Here is a 13,918-nt window from a genome sequence, read left to right as displayed (position 1 = left end):
TATTTGACACTCATGATGTTTTTTGGCATGGAAATCTGAACATTAAGTTGACTGCAAAATTCCAGTTTACAATCTTTTCCTTTATTATTAAATATTTGCTGAGAAGCAAAGAACTTGCATTGCTAGGCACACTTAAGAGAAAGGGAGCAAGGCCAAATCTAACTAGAGCTGGTAAAATCTGCTCTTTTCTTACTGGGAAGGGGCCAATTAGTTCAGCCGCCATGACTGGAACAGCTTACAGCAGACCATTGCAAAGTCCATTGAAAGTCTGGGCTTTGCCTCAAATATCCTGCTTGCATTAGCAGCACAGCTGAGCCATCCCTGGACTGCAACAGGAGCTGCTGTCCCTGCTATAAGAAAGATTACACTGTGTAGATGTCATTTTGCTCAAAGGAAATCAAAGCTCTTGCATTAATTTACTTGTTTATTTAAGTGGTGCTATAATATTTAATTAATCTTTTTAAAATACTTTGTGAATACAAAATGCAATATGAGTGCTGCTGTTGCTATTTATCAGGGGGTTTTCTGCCTTAGGATGTCTCTAAAAAGGCTGGAGTCCTGTTGTGTTTGGGAGGAATAGCAAATGCTATACATACCCTCCTGTATTATTTGTACTTCGTGAAAAAAACCAAAACCAATCAAAACATTCAACAGAAATCTGCATGATCTGTACAGATGGAGTTAAAATATTTCCACAGAAACTCCACAGCTACATAAACTGAACTGCCTAAAAAATAAGTGCTTCAAACTAACAGTAAGTGTTCCAGTTCCTTAGTTTGCAACAGGCCCTGCCAGCAAAGATCTCTATAGAATAATTACAGGCCAGAGACACTAATCCTTTACACTTCTGTGCCAGAATTGTAATTGCAATCATATATTACCATTCCTTGGAACACATATGCAATAGTGGATGTAAAGTAAAAATCCTAATATTAAAAACAAACTCAAGATGATGCCATGGTGCCTAAGCCATATTTTTCTCTTTTGAAACACAAGAAAATATAATGCTGCTCATGAAATTTGTAAAAAAAAATCATGAAAAGTAAGAGTGAATTTATAGGCCTTGAAATGTATCATTCTTTTCTTTGCTTTCTGTTGCATGTGAATTACTTCAAATTTTCCCATCAGTCATTTTCTGATTCCCAACTCTTACATTCAGCAATAAACAAAAAATAGAAATTTCAGAAAGGACAGTTGTCTTTTTCTCTCAGTTGTTCTGGCACAAGTTCTTAAAACAAAATAAGGAAAACTCCTTATTCAACCAGTGTCCATACAATGAATGGAATTTGTTTCTACTATTTCCCTACATCCCAAAACACATCAAGGAAGTCTTCAAGTTGTTGCTACTTTTATTATTTTCTACTTACTAATAAACTTTGTGTAATACAATTAATCTTTGAGAAAGTGTAAATGAAAAAAAAAATCCTTTTTTCCTACATCAAAGTAGAAAGGCTCAACTGAAATAAAAGACAATGAATCAAATTATGGCCACCTTGATACCAGAAAACTAAAGTTTCTGAGAAAAGTCCTTTATTTTCATGGGAAAACATCCCTACTAATAGCTAGTTAGGAGCACCTGCATGTTAAAGGAAAGCCAGGAAAATAGGTTTTGCTAGAAAATTATCTTTGGCTCCTAAAATTTTGAGCACCGATTTGGACTCTGTGGATTGACCAGGCAAGATCATCCATGGGAATTCCATCATAGCCAAATACTCGCTTTACCTTGACATTACATTTTTGTCACTGTCAAAAATGGTCACTGAAAAAAGAACAAATAGACCCCATTTTTTAGCCCAGTGCAGGCGTTTTTGGTGGGAAAGGTTGATGTCAGAGCAGAATCACGGTAAACAATATGGGAAGAAGGGAGCAGTCAGGTGTTCAGTGGCTGGAAAAAAAGGTCAGTTTGGAAATTATAACTGCAAACCCTGTGTACAACTGTGGTTGGGAGGCCAGAGAACACAAACAACAGGAAGCTTTTGCATCAGTGAAATCAGTTTGCGTCACAGAAATATTATATTGATTTAAGGGAAACCCCATAAGAGAAACACACTCAGCACAGAAAAACAGAGAACTGAGGCTAGTGAATGTGCAATGATTTGGACATTTAGATACTAAAATCTAAAGAAACATGCAGTATATTACAACTACTATAATTAAAAAGGCAAAATTAGAAGTGCACAGGTTTGCCTACCACATTCGAAAGCCATAATGAAACCGAAAGGACAGAGCAGTCCTCCACAGGACTGGAAAAGGATGTGCCTTTTTGATTGCTCCCTGGACCCATCCCAACGTGGTGCAGCTCTCATCTACCACACAGTAGAAATCTGCAGTGTTCAAGAGTTCGTTTACCTTGCTAGAAAAACAACTCAATTCAGCAAACTCCCAAATTCACTCAATGCAGCTGCTTTCAAACCCCTTGTTACAGTTTAATGAAATGTGCTGACTGAGCTGTTTCATAGTAAATATTAGTTATAGCAGAATTCTCCTCCCAAATTGAGTCTTTTAGGAGCAAGAGGATTCCACAGTGCTGTAGCACTGACACAGAATCTCCCATAACTCACAAATAATAATTTACCATCTGAGGGCACCGGGGTTATTGCCATCAGCAGCTCCCTATGGAATTGTAAATCATTTGAACAAAACTTACCCTTTTTTTGAGAACTTCAGGCTGAAATCACTGTATATACAGGATACGAGTGTTTTACACAGTGAATGAAGACTGTACCTTTAGCTCCTTCATTTAACCTTGTTTCATAAGTGTGTGAACCCTGAACAGGCTGTTCTTTGTGGATGAAAATAAGATACTGCAAAAGCACTGGAAATTTGTCTTAGAGGAAGTTTAAACCTTTGGGCTCCCAGCTTGCCAATCATCCAATAAACCACGTGGATTAGCTGTAAAATGCACTGTGCACTGAAGTTCACTGGGATACACTACAGGAAAAGGCAATGAAACTCAATGGAATATTATTTTTGTGCGCATCTGCAGGTCCATGCCTTTGTCCAACACAGAGGTTATGTTATTTCCATCACTGTGATTAAAATATGACAAATACTGAACATCCTTCAAATTAAATTCAAGTTCATCTCCACCCTACGTGTATCCAATAATGTGGCAACGTGCCACCTTCAGAAACATTGCAGCATCTATAATCTAGTGTTTCTGTGAGGTCCCAGTACCCTGCAAGTGCAATTTTGCCTATGAGAGAACACTGAGAATATAATTCAAAGGTTGCTGCTCAGAGCAGAAACAATTTCCTTAACAAAATGTACCCATCCTGTTGGAAAAAAAAAAACGCTGAAAGCAAGCAGTATTCTTCGTAATGCATGAAACACATGTAGAAATGTGTCAATTTCAACTGTTGATCCCAAATGTTTTTTTTTCTAAGTGAATACTGTCACTTGCATGATATGGTCACTCGTAACATATGTTTACTCTTTGTACAAACTTCAGACATTGAAAATGTATTATTTCGATGTACAGAACTTCTCTGAGTCTTGCTATGTCACATTCAGTATTAGTTAGTTAAAAGTTTTATAATTTCCCAAATTCTCAGTAGTTAAATGAATAGAAAATAAAAATTAAATTCTTACTACTTGTTCTGAACTGAAATAATGATGTTTCTTCACAATGAAAAACAGAAGTTAGAGATGAAAAAAGTTTGTTAGACAATTGCTCTGGTTTTGTGTCGACATCTGAAAGTCTCTCCTGTGGATTTTGAAGTGTTTGGCGCAGCTGAGTTCTAGATATCCCAAACAATGACCTTTCCCTGATTAATTTCAAACACTAATATAGCACTTAATACATCGGCAACTTCTGCAAGATATTCAACTTACACTTTCCCTATTTTACTTTAAGCTCCTAAATTGTATTGTAAGCACCATTAAAACCTTCCTGTCCTTTCCATGGATGCCCTTCACATTGTGTTACAAGCTACCATTTTCTATCACCTTCATACTCTTTTCTTTCAGCTAAAGTTTACAACATCTGTGACTGAAGTTGCTACAACTGAAGTACCTCATCTTAGACGGAACTGACATTGTGACTGCAACAGCGCTCAGGAGAAACTAGTCATTCTTCCATATACTTTTTCATGTTTTTCTCCACTGAGGATACATTCCCTTCAAGGATTTCTGGACCTCTTGCTGTGCTTACACATACTTGTAGCATGTGGGGTTATGACCACAGGACTGATTCCCAGCTTTTGGCAGAAAAGAGCTGTGAAAGGCCCGCCTCTGGGAGACACTTCTTGCTTTTCATATGATCACAGTCTGGCACAAAAAACCCCTCACCACTCTAAGATTCTCAAACTTGTGTTGGATTACAGAGTTCCAACTGCATTTGACTCCACTGCTGGTAATTCAGATTCATTACTTCTCTAAAAAGTCATATTAATTGTTTTTGTTAATCACTTGAGTCTTCTTTAAATGCAGGCAGGACAATAAAGCCAAGTTTTTTTCTAATAAAGTAAGGAGTTACAATCTTGATTACAAAACTGAAAACACATTTACAAAGGAGAAACATATCAAGAAAATACAGATGACAGACCTGACATTTAGAGTACTTTTATTTTCCACCTTTTATTGAGTTTATCAGTTGTAGGTGTGGTGGGATGTTTCAAACCTAGAATTATTTTCATCTCTTTTTAACCTATTATTTGTTCCTCTTTTCTACTTCCCTGTCTGTTTATTAAATAAAGAGCCTCTTTCAGCTAAATCTTATACAAATCACTAAAACCAACCAAATCAAACTAGACCAGCCTTCTCCCCATCAAAACTGCCCTGTTATTTGTGGCATAAGCACAGTTTCACGTGTACATATGTGAACATACACTTTTTCCTCTTTGCATTCAAAGTTTTTTAGGGAATGATCTACCAGTAGCTAGCAAAAGGAGTTCATAATCTTGGTTTATCTCTAGCAGCGATACGAATAAAAATTTCTAGGGTTATGACTAAAGGTGAGACTTTGGGGGGAGGATATGCTGCAGACCACAAGGAATATGCCTGGTACTGTAAGTTTTATGGCTTTTGGTTTCTACTCATTACTAAAAAAAGAGTTCATTTTATACACAGTGCATGGCTATCACTAAACAACAAACATGCTTTGGAAGCAGTGGTTTTGAACTACATTCCCATTGTCCTTCAAAGTAACACTGGGTAGCACTTCTAGAATTCACAAAACAGAACTACAGGAGCCATGTATAAGAGAATACTGGAGAATAAAGCCTCTAAATGTTGTAGTTCATAGGTAAGTGATTTCAGCTGCAAATTAATGATAGGAATGACATTTGATGCTAAAAATGAAGTTATATTAGTTATGGATCTTTTGACTGATACTTTTTGCTTTGCTGATCCATTGCTGTTGCTTTGTATTGGTTTCACTTTTTATCACCACAATCAGGGAGTTTGAGCCCTTCTCTGAAAGAGAATCTAGGATAAAGTCACTTTGAGTGAGAAGCTGATACCTCAAAGAGAGGCAAGAAGTCCTCAACAAAAGCACTTGCTCCTTTGTGGAAGCGTCATGTGAAGTTAAAATTTAACACGGAATAAAAGCTACTGACACGCTGGGCTTGTACGAAGGGCTGCTTGAACTGAAAATGGAATTCCCTCCACCTGTGTTTATTCTCCTTTTACATTACCCTTCTTTGCCAATGGCGTACAGTGGCTTTGAAGGTAGGCACAGTTGCATATAAAGGCAAACAGTGAGCCACTTCCAACAAATGGTATGCAAGTAAAGCTGAGTTCAGAAGAGAAGGGAGAACACTACAGAAGTAGGATTTCATAAGCTCTCTTCTTTCAAAAATACTGTCTAACCACAGCTACGGTCAAATGTAGACCATGGAACCCATGCTGAGACAGCTGATTAGAAAGTGTCTCCTCTACACAAGGGCTGATCAGCCTAATTCTCAAAAGAATAAGAGGGGTTTGAAGATGGTCCAAAAAGGGAAAGGATCCTGTCTTTCCTTGTTCACTTTACCAGGTGTTTGGCCTATATTCTGTAAAATTAAGATTTTTTTCTACCATGCTGTTGAATCTGCAAATGTTTCCTTATGTTGAATCTATTCTTTTTAAGATTGGTAGCCTATTTGTTTCAATAGTCCTGCATTTAGTGGCAGTGAATTCTGGAAATTGATTAAAAGCTGGGAAGAGGTGCAAGAGGAGCTATTTCTTCTCTATAAATCTCAAGAAAGCTTATGCTGTTATTTCAGAAAAAAAAAATTCTCCTTAAATGCATCTCCTGCCTCAGACAACTTCCCATTATTAATTACTTGCATTTGCACTGGAACCTTGGCTGAGTAAATGGGCAAGGATGATCTTGGTTTCAGCCTCAACTAAGCTAATTTCATTTGCAATGGGTTCAGTCCTGCATTTTACACAAACAGTAACTGAAACAGTCAGTCAATAAATAAAATAAAAGAGCTTCAAGATTAACACCTGATAATGTGAAAGGCACAAGACTGCAAAGAAACTTTGCTCCTGTAACTCTCCAGGGACCTTGTGGCATACAATTAGAATAACAGAGAGTGCTTTTTGTAACAAGGATCTAAACATCAGGGGAATGCAATGATGTTGCAGCTGCATGTAGTTGTAGTATGTGCAAATAGAATTGTAGATTAAACAGGAAAAAAACAACCCTATCTAACAAAGCAGTTATTCTGCTGAGGCCTTTAGGTGACATTTTAAACCACTGGTGACCATGGAGTATCCAAAGGAAATAAAAGATAAAAAACTTATAACAAGCTTGTTGTTCCATTGAAGGGTTCTGGAGATATCATCAAGCTCTGTTGGCAACAAAAAGAACTAACAAAGTGAAAGATAAGACTGATGTACCTGCAAAACAAGCCTGTTATCCCAGTGGGAGATTTCTAGTGATACTATAAACCAGGAACGCTGAGTTAGGGTGGTTTGCAGTTTCAACACAATCCCACATTACGTCAATGCAGTTCTACCTGACTGCATTTTTAATACAGAGATAGTCAGAACAATTAAACATCTTTTTTTTTGCTTGCTTTTTGTTTGTTTGTTTAAAAAGCGCAATGGAAAGCTTATTTTGTAAGTTGCTTACTACATTTCTAAATTAGAAACTAAAACCTGAGTGAACCATGTGCAAATACGAAGAACAATTAAACAGCACAGTTGAGCTAGCAGTTTTAGTTAAATAAATGGCTTCTACTCGCTCTCCCATTGATGTGGGTATTGAAGGTTTAAGATGAAACAAACCTATGGTAAGGCAGTTCCAAAAGAGATAGAAAATAAGCTGGAATTACCCTTCTGCCAACAAGGACTAACAAAGGCTGCCTCGATTGGCTGGATGAAACTGGAACCCATGCAGAATCTGAAATGGATGTTAAAAGCAGGGAGGGGAGAGGAACTCAGACCATGAAAAAGCAGAGCAGAAAACTTCCCTCAGGAATGAGCAGGAGAGGAGAAAGAATAGAGCAACTCTTCTTCCCACTGCAGAGGGAACTTATTGCTGCCGATGGCCAAACGTGGAAGTGCCACAGTAAAAGCAAGCTGAGTAGCAGGGACTGAAAGCAGTGATCATACCGCTCAGCTTTTATATTCCTAAAGGTTTTTGAATTATATCCACTCAGGCCATCAATCACAACTTTATTAAACCACGAAATAGATGTCAGATCAATGGCTGTATCAGAAACATTTTGAATGACAGGCGGATGATGGAACAATTCCAGCTTCTATACATTATTAAACACATGCTAATGCTACTCTTTCAGTGCTACCCATACAGACTCACTCTGTTCTCCCTTTATGGTACCTTTTTTAACAGCAGATCTAATCACAGATTAATATTACATACGAAAAGCGAGGCTTACTGTAATAAATAATAATAAACTAGTAAACAAAAGAAAAATTTCAAGGTTAAAACTGATTGTCTGCCTTCACATCATGCCTCCTGGTATTAAAATTTTGTTTTAATACAATTGCAGGAGCTGAGGCTGGATTGTCGGACTTAATCAGAATATTCAAAGTTATCACTTTTTTCTGTAATCTTGACATAATTTAAGCCTAGGCTTTCTTCACATATTTGCCCACAGCCAGCCCAATGATGTAAACGCTTTCTTCTCTTCTGAGTGAAGAGATATGTATGAAAAATAAATATAAATAAGGCAGAAATCACCCCTCTGGCAGACTCTTTGCTTAGCTCCAGATTTCAGGCAGATTTGGGGAGGTGATCAAGCAGCACACTTGCCTCTCAATTAATCAGTAACTTAAATTGTATTTTCACCAGCAGGAATCAATTTGATTTTCATAAAAGCAGAAAGGAATTATGCTCTTGGTGGATGAAGCACAACTGGGAGATGCAAACGCTCAGGGTCAAGTTGCCACAAACTGCAGACCATTACATCCTCTCTTCCCTCTCTGCCCCATATCATACATATTTTGGGCTGGAACATTTGCTGCAGCTGTGGTTGAGACCAATGGCATGAGGTTTAACAAGGCCAAATGCCGGGTCCTGCACTTGGGGCACAACAACCCTGTGCAGTGCTACAGACTAGGAGAAGTCTGTCTAGAAAGCCGCCTGGAGGAGAGGGACCTGGGCGTGTTGGTTGACAGCAACTGAACATGAGCCAGCAGTGTGCCCAGGTGGCCAAGAAGGCCAATGGCATCTTGGCTTGTATCAGAAACGGCGTGACCAGCAGGTCCAGGGAGGTTATTCTCCCTCTGTACTCGGCACTGGTGAGACCGCTCCTCAAATACTGTGTTCAGTTCTGGGCCCCTCACCACAAGAAGGATGTTGAGGCTCTGGAGTGAGTCCAGAGAAGAGCAATGAAGCCGGTGAAGGGGCTGGAGACCAAGTCTTATGAGGAGCAGCTGAGAGAGCTGGGGTTGTTTAGCCTGGAGAAGAGGAGGCTAAGGGGGGGACCTTATTGCTCTGTACAACTACCTGAAAGGAGGTTGTGGAGAGGAGGGAGCTGGCCTCTTCTCCCAAGTGACAGGGGACAGGACAAGAGGGAATGGCCTCAAGCTCTGCCAGGGGAGGTTTAGGCTGGACATCAGAAAAAAAATTTTCACAGAAAGGGTCACTGGGCAGTTTGGAACAGGCTGCCCAGGGAGGTGGTTGAGTCACCTTCCCTGGAGGTGTTTAGGGTGGATGAGGTGCTGAGGGGCCTGGTTTAGTGATTGATAGGAATGGTTGAACTCAATGATCCTGTGGGTCTTTTTCAGCCTAGTGATTCTGTGATTCTGTATGTTTTCACAAGCTGGACAGTGAAATCAAGTAAAGATGCATTTGTATCTTTTCACTTGGTCTGGGATCTTGACAGCCTTAGTGCATCCACCTCATTAGAGGAGTGCTTAGTAGAACAGAGATGTCTGCCTTTATACAGATAATTCAATAATAGAGAAGAAATTAGAAGGTTAAAAATGATAATAAAATAAAAGTAAATACACATTCTTTGGGAGTTTTGGAGAAAGAAGACTACTTGTTTCATAGCAAATGGCTTCCTAAACAAAATTCTTTGTGCTTTTGGGGGCCAGTAACTGAAGGTTTCCAGTAGCACAAGGGGAATACAACTGGCTGTGAGTGGGGCTGTAAACCTGTTTTGTTTTGGCTGCTGAACTGGATGCTCCGAGGTGAAGTGAGGCCTGCCAGCATTTATCAGAAATGCCTCCCCTGGCCTGGTGATTAAAAAAGCAAGTGCGTGAAGGGATGGAGGCAGGTGTCCCTCGAATTCCCATGGGATTTTAATGTGTGCTTCTCATATCATCAGGGCTGAGAGATCAAAACTCAAATCCAGTTTTTGGACTCATGCAGGAATCGGCAGAGGCCACTCTTACTCTGGTAACTCACCTCAACAAATTGCTAAAGAGAGCTCCTCCGTGAAAAGTATCCCTTCTGGAATGGCTCTATCTTGGACAGAGTATTTTAATCTTTTAGAAAGCATGGAAAGGCAGAGAAATTCCCACAGGACATGAGGCATGCATAGTCTCTTATGCCATTTCTCTGGATTACTCCCAGCATTCATCCTAAATCAGGCAAGTTTGGAAATGGCGTTTGATGTCAACTCTTACTTAAGTGACCACAGAGGTCTGTTTAGGTTGAAAAATATGTTAATTAGCAAATGGTTTGACTAAAGAAGTGAATGTATGAAAGCCTTTTAATAAAAAACTGCTTTGCCTACTGCAAGCTTTTAAATTAAATTGGGACAGAGTCACAGCCAACACTGAGCAGAACTGTTTGTGACTTTTTGGCTTGTTTGCTTAAAAAAATCTGGCTGGTTTCTTGAGAGATAGCTGGTGGCTCTTTATGGCACCCTCATGCACAGTTTTAAGGATAAAATTAAAACACACATTCATAACAGAAATGAATAGCTTATGTCTTATGTCTCTCATAAAACTTAGTCCTGCTGAGGTACTCACAGTAGCATGTTTTGGACTTGGCTAAATTTGTCAAGGCTTTATGCTCTCAATGCTTCTTTCCCTGGATTGAAAAACATCTCTAAATAAATCATATCTCTAAATAGGTTGTCCATTTTCCCTTCATATTTTTTTTCTGTAACAGAACATGATAGGAAGATTTAATTTCAAGTCAGGATGGATAAATAAAAAAAAAAACAAACCGCTACAAGCAGCCCAAATTCTGAAGTTCTTCCTTTAGTGTCTGACAAAAGAAATTCCCAGTGAGCTCCATGATTTTACTGCTTGCATGAAGACTTTAACTGAATATGGCGCTGATGGTGTTTTTACCAAAGAGTAAGTCATAAAATAGGGTATAATTTGAGATTTATGAAAAGCTTATGGATATTGTAGCATCCACCAATCACTCTCTTGCTCTTCAAGATTTCTGTAAATGAGTTAGGACTTTTAAAGATAGTAAACATAAACCTATATGATATATCTCTGATGTATTGCAAGAAATTGTATGGGAGTGCTGTGACCTTGAAAGATAAGACTGTATGAAGAACTAGGAAAAGGAATGAAGGAAAGCTTTTCTTTACTTACAGTTGCAGTAAAATAAAATCAGGATCTTATTATCACCCACTAGATTACTCACTGCCTTTCAGAGTCCTGCTGCTCAAAATGGATTGGTTACTATGAACATTGTAATAGTGGTCTCAGGTTGGAAGGGAACAGGGGAATGGGAATTTTCTAGTTTTCATTAAGACTGCAAGAAAACGAATGCAGAAGATAATGTTTGTAAAACTCATGGATGCTAAAATGATAGAGAGAAGGTAAAATTCATAGAAGCTTTCCAGCAGCATAACCAGAATGCATTTTCCACTGCCTTGTCTTAATCGTTAAACACCCTTTGAATCACAGCAACTACACATGCAGAAATTCTTGCTAGTCCTAGTATTTCCTTCTATTTCTTTACAGATGGGAAAAAAGCTGATATTAACCTTGAAGTGTAATTCCTACTTCTTTTGATTGCTGAAACAAACATTTAAAATACCAGGAATAAACAATGAACTATCATGCTCAAGTTTCCTCAGAAATAAATACAGAAGTATTGGATCTCAATAGAGCTGTCATTCCTTTTTAAAGGGGGAAAGGACATTCGCATTACAATTAAATTCATCAGATAAGAAAAAAGGAGACAAAGAGAAGAGAGGACGAAGACAAGGCCCAATACAACAGCTTAAATAAATTTGTAAGGATGCAACTTAATTCAGTACCTTCAATTTAAAAAAAGCCCCAAAACTAAAGTTGGAAAACTGTGTTCCTATACCTTAGTATCAAGTAGTACAGTGGAGGAATAGAAAAAAAATTGTAAATGCATAATAGAACATTCATGTGATTACTATGTAAAGCATGGGTGTGCTAAAGACATCTAAGTGTAATGTTTATGCTTGCATTTTTGTAAAAATATATATGAATATGCAGTGTGCACACATTTCCATATCAAATCACCATATTCTGTGTGTAGGCTGTAGTATTTTAGGAACATTTCAGAGAGGTTTAATACTTTATATTAATAGTATTTTTTGCCTTTCTCTGACTCTGGGAGAATTAATTGAGTCTGACTTACACAGCTTAAAGAGAAAATAACTGTTGAAATATGCATGTTTAAATATAATATCCTGGAAAAACAGCTGACCTTGAACCAAAATCACATTTCTGAGCCTGGAGCAAACTAGGTATGGCTGTCTGCTATGGGTTAGAAGTGAGTATTGAGTCCTACCATGAATAGCTCCCATTTCCCAACGGCATAAAACTTTCTAGATTGACAAGCAAACAATTTCTGATTAAAAACCAATTTGATAGAGGAGTACTTCCATATTTACATAAGAATTAGTATAGAGAGTTCTGCTGAGTACAGAGCAGGATTTGTTGACCTACTGTTCTATTGCCTTGTCGTTCTTGTTCTGTAATGCCTAATGCTGACTGTATGATGGTTTTAGAAACATGTCTGCAGATAAATTTTAGTGTGACGTAGCAATTTAATGATATTGTTTGTGTCATGTTTGTGTCATTATGAAAGGCACTTTGATACTTTTGCCCAGAGAGGGCCATACATCCCTTGACATGGAATAAAAAAAACCAAGTAAGCCACAGAAATATTAAACTGCAAAAAGTGAAGCACTGAACATCCAAGAGTAATAAATTATCTTGAGAAACTCAGTTAGCAATAAGTGTTTTACAATATAGAAAGTAAATAGCATAATCTATGATCTTACCGTTCCTGTTGTGCCCAAGGAAAGGTGGTTCATCTGTTGGGTCAGAGGGCCCATCATGCTTGCTGGCTGCATTGACATAGTATGGTCCATTGTTGGTGTTATCACAGCACCCTACAAGCACACATCATTTACACTTCAGTATTTTACATTAAAAAAAAAAGAACCCCAAACCCAGCTTTCTCTAAATGAGTGAACCTGGCTGAAAACTTGACATGAATCTTAAAAGAGACTAATATATTTGTCAGAGGAAATATGTTTTGTTCCTATTGACCACTAAGCTACACACATATATTATTTGTACTACTAATGAGGCCATTTTATGTCAGTTCCAATTAAGTGTCATTTTGTACTTCATTGCTTCTGACAAACAAATGCATATGTTCTTTCTATGACGAATTTTACTGTACATTGCAAAATGCCTGTCATTTCTATTTTTCCATATCCTGTATAGAACAATCTTACAGACAGAACACATATGTCCTCAATTTTCTCTGACTTCTAAAACCTTCAGTCTCTGAGATCTTCGACCTTTTATGGCAATTATCTTGGATTTTTCCAGTCTCAATTAAGAGCCCTTACTCATAACATTTTATAGCTGATTAAGTAAGACTGGCTATTGACAGAAAGTCTGGTAGTGATACCCATTTAGAACACATACATAGTGTTTAAAAGCATTTTTCTCGTCTGCATGGAAAACAAAGACATTAATAACAAGCAACATATGAACTAACACAAGAACAAGACTTTCAACAAAAATGAGACAAAAGACATGTCAGAGGAGCTTAGGAGAAAGCTTCTTTGTCATTCATACTCCTTGGTGTTTTGCTGTCCCACTCCCCAAGGTCCCATGTTGGTAACCTCATGCCTTAATGAAGTGTTGATTCTCTTCAGTTCTACAGAGTAAAATGCTATTTCCTGTGTTGGTTAGAGAAAGTCAGTGAGAAACAGTGGTCTGCTCTTTTTCTTGTAGATAGTGCAATAAGGAGGTATTTCCAGCTATTTTTTCTTATGAAATAATTGCTTTACTTTGAGCATATGTATCTTTGTGACCACACATTATAAATTTGCACAATCTCAAGATTACATCTGCTACAAAGCATGGAATATGTGGATGACAGTATTTGTGTTAAAAAAGGGAAACTGACATTTTTTCCATCCAGATTGCTGACAAAATCCACCTATTAACACAAATTTGAAATGAACTAGTTCCAAAACCATGAACACACCTGTTCTTAAGTGTCTGCCTCACATTTATATAGAGCTATGTGACTGCATTGCCA

General features: G+C 38.0%; 1 protein-coding gene across 5 annotated transcripts in view; it reads right to left on the bottom strand.

Annotated features, from left to right (window-relative positions):
- Positions 1-13,918, bottom strand: part of RBMS3 (RNA binding motif single stranded interacting protein 3) — a 614,750-nt gene that overhangs the window by 21,638 nt on the left and 579,194 nt on the right. For all 5 annotated transcript variants that reach the window (XM_069860070.1, XM_069860068.1, XM_069860072.1 and 2 more), the window contains one exon: positions 12,639-12,749. In XM_069860070.1, coding sequence (XP_069716171.1) covers positions 12,639-12,749 — 111 coding nt within the window. The remainder of the gene's footprint in view (positions 1-12,638; positions 12,750-13,918) is intronic.

This window comes from Phaenicophaeus curvirostris, chromosome 6, assembly GCF_032191515.1.
Source record: "Phaenicophaeus curvirostris isolate KB17595 chromosome 6, BPBGC_Pcur_1.0, whole genome shotgun sequence".
Taxonomy (NCBI): domain Eukaryota; kingdom Metazoa; phylum Chordata; class Aves; order Cuculiformes; family Cuculidae; genus Phaenicophaeus; species Phaenicophaeus curvirostris.
The sequence above is the reverse complement of the archived record's forward strand: the minus strand, read 5'-3'. Positions and strand labels throughout refer to the sequence as shown.